Here is a 7,500-nt window from a genome sequence, read left to right on the forward strand (position 1 = left end):
GGGAGAAAGCATGGAAGAGGACAAAGTATGGGAGAGTAGGAGGCGGCGACGAGTAGGAAATGGGGATGGCAGGAAGGAATGGAAAGCGATGGAATGCGGTGAAAAAGCGAATGAAGTTAGCGCAGATCTAGAAAAAGGGGAATATGACAAATGGCAAAACAAGTTATAAAAAGTGGAACTAGTTTAAATTAAAAAAAAAAAAAATCTATCATAAAGGGAGGAAAACGGATAATTATGCAGGGATGTAAATGGAACTTCGGAAAGGACATTGAATGGCGAAACGCAGCCCGGCACAGGAAGCAGGCGGCGGAGAACTGAAATCGGGAAGAAAGTGAAGCTGCGCCTGTGGAGGAAAAGGAAAGAAGGGAGGGAGGGAGAGGAATCGTAAGAGTGGAAAAGGATACATTTACACTTTTTTTCAAGAAAAGACTGGCAAGAGCAGCTGGCATGCTCGACAGTGTTGAAAAGTATTCATAGGAGCATCATTAGCCGTTCCAGCGACTGCGGCTCGATGGTTTATCCAACATTATTGTTTTCAGGTCAGTCCTCAGCAGCCACCATCGCCTTGCTGTTCTGCTGCTGCTCCTTCTTCTCTGGGTAGCCCGATGGAACTTTTCCATCTGTCGAGTTTGTAACGCCTGTGTATGCAGAAGAGGTGTTACATTGGAGGATAGAAGTAAAAACAGATAAGATTTGAATTGACGAGAGACTAGCCTTTGAAGGATGTGTGTATTACTGCTAACGAGTCGCAATTACCTGCAGCCGCGCCATGCACTCGGCTAACTCACACAAAAACGTGAGAAGGTGAAGGGAGAGGGGCGGCCAGAAGACAATTGGGATGCCTCGTTAGATTCCATGAGATACTGGACGCGATTCACGAATAAAGCTTGCCTGAGCCTCCAGCTTACTACTACATTACATTATCATTATTATATTTAGCGGGGGGGGGGGGGATGATTACTCTCTCTGACCTAATTACCTGGTTATTGATCTCGCTAATTAGGGACGCTACTACATTAAGTATTGTTTCAGATAACATACATTTTACTTGTTTACCAAATAGATGTATAAGTTTGAGCTGAGAATTTTCTGACGTTTAAGATTTATAGAGTATTTGTGAAGTTCGTGAAGAAATTCTGTGGCAGTAACAGAGAGCGGCATGTCTGAGCCGTTCGTTATTGCTTTCGCCTTTAGCAAGAAATTAAATGTAATGGAACCTATTTGAAAAACACACTGTGTACCGTCTACCGACTCCTGCATCTTGAAATCGTGGTTTTACTAACGGTTCCGGCAGACGCTATGCTTATTGTGATGTTGACTGTGCAAAGACTCGGATTTACCTGGACACTCGTTATCTGTCGCCCTTTAATGCTAGCTTTTCTCTCGTGGCCAAAGGCTGTGGAAGGGCACGAACAAATCATTATTGGATTCAAGGTCTATATAGTAAGGTCTTGTCACTTGCGAGTTCTGTGTGTGTGTGTGTGTGTGTGTGTGTGTGTGTGTGTGTGTGTGTGTGTGTGTGTGTGTGTGTGTGTGTGTGTATTATATATATACATAAATATATATATACATATATACATAAACTATATATATACATAAATATATATACATATAAATACATAAATATATATGCATATATATACATATATGTATATACATATATATGTACATATATATACATATATGAATATACATATTTATGTACATATATATACACATATATATACATATATATATATATATGCATATATATAAATATATACATATATATAAATATATACATATATATAGACATACACACACACACACACACACACACACACACACACACACACACACACACACACACACACACACACACACACACACATATATATTTATATATATATATATATATATATATATATATATATATATGTACACACACATACACACACATATACATATAATGTAAGTTTGTATTTATAAATTACGGGTTTCGCGCACGCCAGCGAGACGGACGAATCTCAGGCTCAGCATTCCCGCACTGTGATCTGGGCCACGATGGTCTGGTATTATTTGGGAAATTGAATTTCAGGAACGTAAATACTAAGGTCGTCATACTTAATTTGATAGAGAAATGAAAAATGCAGGAGGTGGACGAGAGGGAAACATTCACTTCATTTCCATCAAAGGAAGACGAGAAACAAACTATTCCCGACGCTTATTGAGGAATGAATCGAGAGTTCGTTGTCTCTCTCTTCTTTCCGTGATGGGAGTAGGAAGAAAAAAAATGAAAACAACTCTCTGATCATTCTTTAAAAGGCGTCGACTAGAAAACAAAGTACACGATTTCCTTTCGCCCACCTGAAGGCACTCGTGATTCCTCATACGCAAGCCGTTTTCGTAAGTTGAATCCTAGGCAGCCGACCGCTTGGGCATCGCCGGTGCCACATGTGTGAGGGTATTACCTTGGCTTCGCATTACGTCTCGAATTGTTCTCTGTCGCTGTTATGTAATGTTGACTTACATGTAGGTTATCCGGGAAAACGCCTTTTGACAACCTAACCACAGGTCTCAATTAACCCTTGATAAAATGTTATGTATCATTATTTACCGTTTCGTTTTTACACATTTGTTGTCCAAATGGACAAATGCACACTATACAGTTGAGGTTATACAAGAAGCTCTTCGTTGATTTGCTTCGTTTTAACAATGTAGTTCGGCATACTGAAACAACAGCAGAGAGACAGACTGATAGACAGATGAACATACATATATTTGAAAGAGAGCTTGTGGCTTTGAGTGAAAGGAAGAGCTGCCCGAGAGCTCTATTTAATGTGCTGGGATATGCTGGTAGACTAATCGTGATATATTTTTTCTCCAGTAAATTATCGTGAATCTGACAAAAAAAAAAAAAAACTGATTTATACTGTTGTTGATAAACTATTTTGTAGTTTTTCAATGATTGTTCACTGATTTTGGTGTGACTTTGATTAATACTTGCTTTGTTCCTTTCAGTCATGCTGGGGTCGGCCGGTTATGTGACGCACCTGGATGTCCCTCTGAATGCAATCCGCTACACCAACCAGACTCTCACCTGTAACTATGACTTGGGCGCCGATGCACTCTACACCATCAAGTGGTATTTCAACGATGAGGAATTCTTCAGGTAATAGCTTGTTTAACTTGAGCAGAGTTGAAGGTATTTAACAAGGCTTTCCCTCTAAAAGAAACATTCTATGGGTCGCAGTTTCCCACAGCTTATCTAATAGGCTATTACAAAGTAGATTGATTAGAAGCATAGATGAAGCCACAAGTCTCAAGGGCACCCCAGTAGCATAGGCACAAACAATACTTACAAGAAAAGTAAGGGAAAACCCTATAGCACCTCTTTTGTTTTCTTTTTTTTCTTTTTTTGCTCGTGTACACAACAAGGAACACCTATGAATACATCTGTGAAACTGCATAAACTTCTGATTAGGGGATCATAGGCCTACAGAAACATGATAATGTGAACACAAGGCCTCAGGGTGAAGAACTAAAATGGGGCCCTTTCATAATTATGAAAACCTGTTCTTAGGGTCCTTTCCAGGGCCAGTAACCTGAGGATATAAAATGTTCAAATCAAGTTTGTATGTGACAGGAGAGCCTTGGGTCTCAGCTGCAGTCCTCAGCTTCTCATTATCAGAGAGCTCATGCAAGAAACATAAGGTTGCCTTGTCATTTGATACAGTAACCAAATTAGGGTACCTTGTGTGTTTTATGCACTTTTACCAAATGGTATACCTTACCATTACCACTAGTAGTTGGCCTTGTGACCAGCCCCCTTTACCAGTACCAGTACCATTTTTCTCAATAGTTGCCTTTCATTGGAATGCCAGACTAGACTAGCCTTGACTAGGCTCTTGCATTTATCATTAATAATAGATGGTTTGTTATGTATTCTCCAGGATACTTCCTCATATATTCCCATCAACAGTGAAAACTGAGTGTTGGGACTAAATGTTTAACAGCCACAAGTGTGTAAACACAGCAACTTTCTCATGCTGATGAGGCAGTGTAAGACTAAGCGGCCAACTGACCTTAAAATTGAGATGATTCAACAACTTGGTTTCTCTTCTGAGATTAATGAAAAATGGGATGATAGGATTGTAGTACTCAAGAGTGGCATTGAATAAAACTAATGTATCTGAAGGGTTGATAGAAACTAAGAGTAATTATTTATTTTGTATGCTGTGAAAATTAATGATTATTGAGTTTTGCTAGTCTGTTCTCAGCAATTTTTTCCAAAATTATTTAATTATAAAATCATAAGAAAAGACACTGGCCACTTAAAGTTATATAGATATGATAATACAGGATACACCCATTGGCCTTGTTACGAGAGGCACCATCTCAGAGGGGCTGCTAACCAACTTCACCTTTTGAATACCATCATTTGACTTTTTCATCATCATCATCAATTTCATCCACCCTTTAGTGAATCATCTGTCATTTTGAGGGGGGAGCACTGAGGCACTCTCTAAATGTAATAAGTAAAGTTAAGTGATAATACTAAATAAACAAAAGAATGAATAAGTAGATAGAGAAGTGATGTGAACAATATAGTTACTCTTGATGAAGAAGTGACTGGAGAGCTCTGAATGTGCTCATCCCTTTTGCCAGAGCTTACCAGCTGAAAGGCAGAAATACATATGCAATGTATACTGTCTTCAGCAGACCATTGTGTTGATATTTTTTTAAAGGAAAGTAGTATCCTGTTTCCCTTTAATTGTGCTGCAATAATGTCTACTTTGTGTTAATTACTAAGGAGATAATGTTCTAATTACAAGTTGTAATAAAATGAATGCTCCTGTCAAATCCTTTATGCTAGGTGCACCAAGTAAGCATTCCAATATTTTTCTTTCCTTTGACTTCACATAACTGGAGGGAAATTGGGTTGGGGTAAGAGTAATGATGATAAGAACCAGTTGTCTAATCAGTGGCAATAATTTCCAATCTCTCAGGGCTAATACGTTTTTTATATTGCAGGTACACACCCAGTGAAGATCCCATGATTGCAGCTTTCAACAACTCAAACCTCCAAGTCATTGTAAGTGAATAAAGTACAATCAGTTTGACTGCTTGAATATGATGCACTGTCATCCATCTATAGTACTTAAATCAAGAGACAAAAAAGGCTAGTCTTCTTTATGTAAATGTGAAATTTTTAAATGCATCTTGCTAAAACATATGGTACAAATTTAACATATTATAGCCAAGGTATTTAAAAAAGATAGGAGCACCACTATCATTTAGCCTTTTAAATCTAAAAACTAAATTGACTTTTTCCCGAAGAGTTTCTGATGGATGTTTATTGTATGTACACTTTATTATAATGAAAAAGATGGATTTTTTTTTTTTTTTACTTTTAGATCATGAAGTAAATTATACAAATGATTATTTATCTAGGTATATCTGGCTGAATGGGATGACATCATTTAGCTCTGCCCTATTTTTACTCCTGTTAATCTGTGTAATATAGTTTGTTGTGTTTTCTCAGTTATACTTTCTTTGAAGGTGTTTGCCATGTCATTGGTAAACAGTTAAGCAAAAAAGAGAGGAAAATAAAGAAACTCTGTTGCTGTTTCCAATAAATGTTTGCGAAGGGGGCTTAACTCCACAGTAATTAATAGATAGAGTGGTATTAATGTCTTATAGATACTATGAGCGTGACAGAAACTGAGGAGTAGGTTTTTTTTCTCTTCTTGTCTAGACCAGGCAAAGGACAGTTAAATGTATTAAGACATAAGTTCCTCAAAATAAACATGAAGGATTTCAAATAGATTTTTGAATGTCTGTTAATTTTTTAATGAATTGATGTTAGTGTATAGACATTTGGATGTTTGGTATGAGAATTCATTGTAAATAGTTGGCAATATTATAACTTTACTATGATTTTTTTTTATGATGATGATGACGATGACGACAATAAATTGCAGTGATTTCCTTCACTTTTAAGGTTTCATGTTGAGTATAAGATGCAGTATTACATCATAAGATTTTGATATACAACTTAAATGTGCAATAAACGGTTTTGAATTTAGACACTCAATGTTTCAGATGGAAGAGTCGGAGGAGAACAAGGTGGTTCTCCGCGAAGTGGACCTGACTGCATCCGGCCAGTACAAGTGTGAGGTTGGCAGGGACTGGCCCGAATTCACATATGATGACAAGACAGCCAACATGACAGTTGTTGGTGAGTTGATAGATAAGCTAATGTCTCTCTTGAAATAGGAGGGAAAGATGTGTTTTTTATGTCTCACAGAGCTTTGATGCAAGTGTTGGTGGTGTGGTGTCTAAGTGTATCATTTTATGCAGTTTTTTGACCCTCTGAAATGCTGCTTTCCCTCTGTTTATGCACGTAATGAGTAATAATGACATTAATTACATGATAATGCATGCAGGCATAGTACACTTCTCTGTGTCAATATTTTTATGGGTCATTTTTGAGCATTATTTATCTATTGTCCTTATGTTGTAATATTTTCTTTCAGATGGTTTAAAGATAATTAATATATGTAAAGTTCAGATGGTTAGGAAAGGCAATTTTAGATAGATTTTTGGCTATGTTCCTGTTAGACAAATCTATTTACCACTCTATAACTTCACCCCACGGAAATTTCTGGTTAATCAAAGAGTGATGAATATGTGTATGATTGATGTATTAAATATTTAGCTTTCCATCCTAAGTATTTTATGAGTTTCTAGTTGCTGGCATTTCCCCATGCACTTTAAAAGGGATTGTGGAGATAAAGATCTTATGAAATGTAATAGTAAGATTAGGCAAAAATATGAAATGTGTTTAGCTTTATTTAGTTCATATGATAATCACAATAAAAAAGCAGTTAGCAAAAGTTAGGAAAATATGCTTTAGATATTATTCAAACATTTTTATGAAAAATGAATATTTTTGTTTTATTTTTATTGTTTTGAGTGTATGTGTGTGGATGTAAGTGCAGGTATGTGGGTGTGTTTTTATTCATTAGTATCTCTATATATCATTGGATGACTAAATGAACATGAACATTTTCTCTCTCTAGTGATACCCAACGAGCGACCCAGGATTGAAGGTGTTGTAGACGGTCACTTTCGTGTAGATGACCTTGTTAAGCTTAATTGCACAGCAGCTCCTTCCATGCCAGCTGCTGCTATGAAATGGATTATTAATGATGTTGATGTTAGTATTATGGGCCACTTTATTTGAAATGAAAATGCTACTTAGATAGATGATATGAATTGCTTAAGCATGATGTCATTTATGCAGTTTAATTTTGTGGTCACTAAAAGTGGCATATTTGCTGTAATATTCCTAAAGGATTTCATCCTATTTGTCTAAATCTCATGACATTCTTTTAATTAGAGCCAGTTAAATTTTCATTATACCTTATTACACCTGAGAACAGGCTAGCATTTACTATTTTCTGTATGTTATTGCAAAGTAAGTGTGTAGTGCCAAATTGTTAAACATTTTAGATA

General features: G+C 36.7%; 1 protein-coding gene across 2 annotated transcripts in view; it reads left to right on the forward strand.

Moving 5' to 3' along the window:
- Positions 1–2,418: 2,418 nt before the first annotated feature.
- Positions 2,419–7,500, forward strand: part of LOC125044287 (cell adhesion molecule 3-like) — a 6,452-nt gene continuing 1,370 nt past the window's right edge. Inside the window, exons 1-5 of one of the 2 annotated variants that reach the window (XM_047640875.1) lie at positions 2,419–2,443; positions 3,001–3,151; positions 5,014–5,074; positions 6,085–6,220; positions 7,065–7,201. In XM_047640875.1, coding sequence (XP_047496831.1) covers positions 2,434–2,443; positions 3,001–3,151; positions 5,014–5,074; positions 6,085–6,220; positions 7,065–7,201 — 495 coding nt within the window. In that variant the 5' untranslated portion in view covers positions 2,419–2,433. Of the gene's footprint in view, positions 2,512–3,000; positions 3,152–5,013; positions 5,075–6,084; positions 6,221–7,064; positions 7,202–7,500 lie in introns of both variants that reach the window. The other variant, XM_047640877.1, reaches the window with a different exon arrangement.

This window comes from Penaeus chinensis, chromosome 35, assembly GCF_019202785.1.
Source record: "Penaeus chinensis breed Huanghai No. 1 chromosome 35, ASM1920278v2, whole genome shotgun sequence".
Lineage (NCBI taxonomy): Eukaryota > Metazoa > Arthropoda > Malacostraca > Decapoda > Penaeidae > Penaeus > Penaeus chinensis.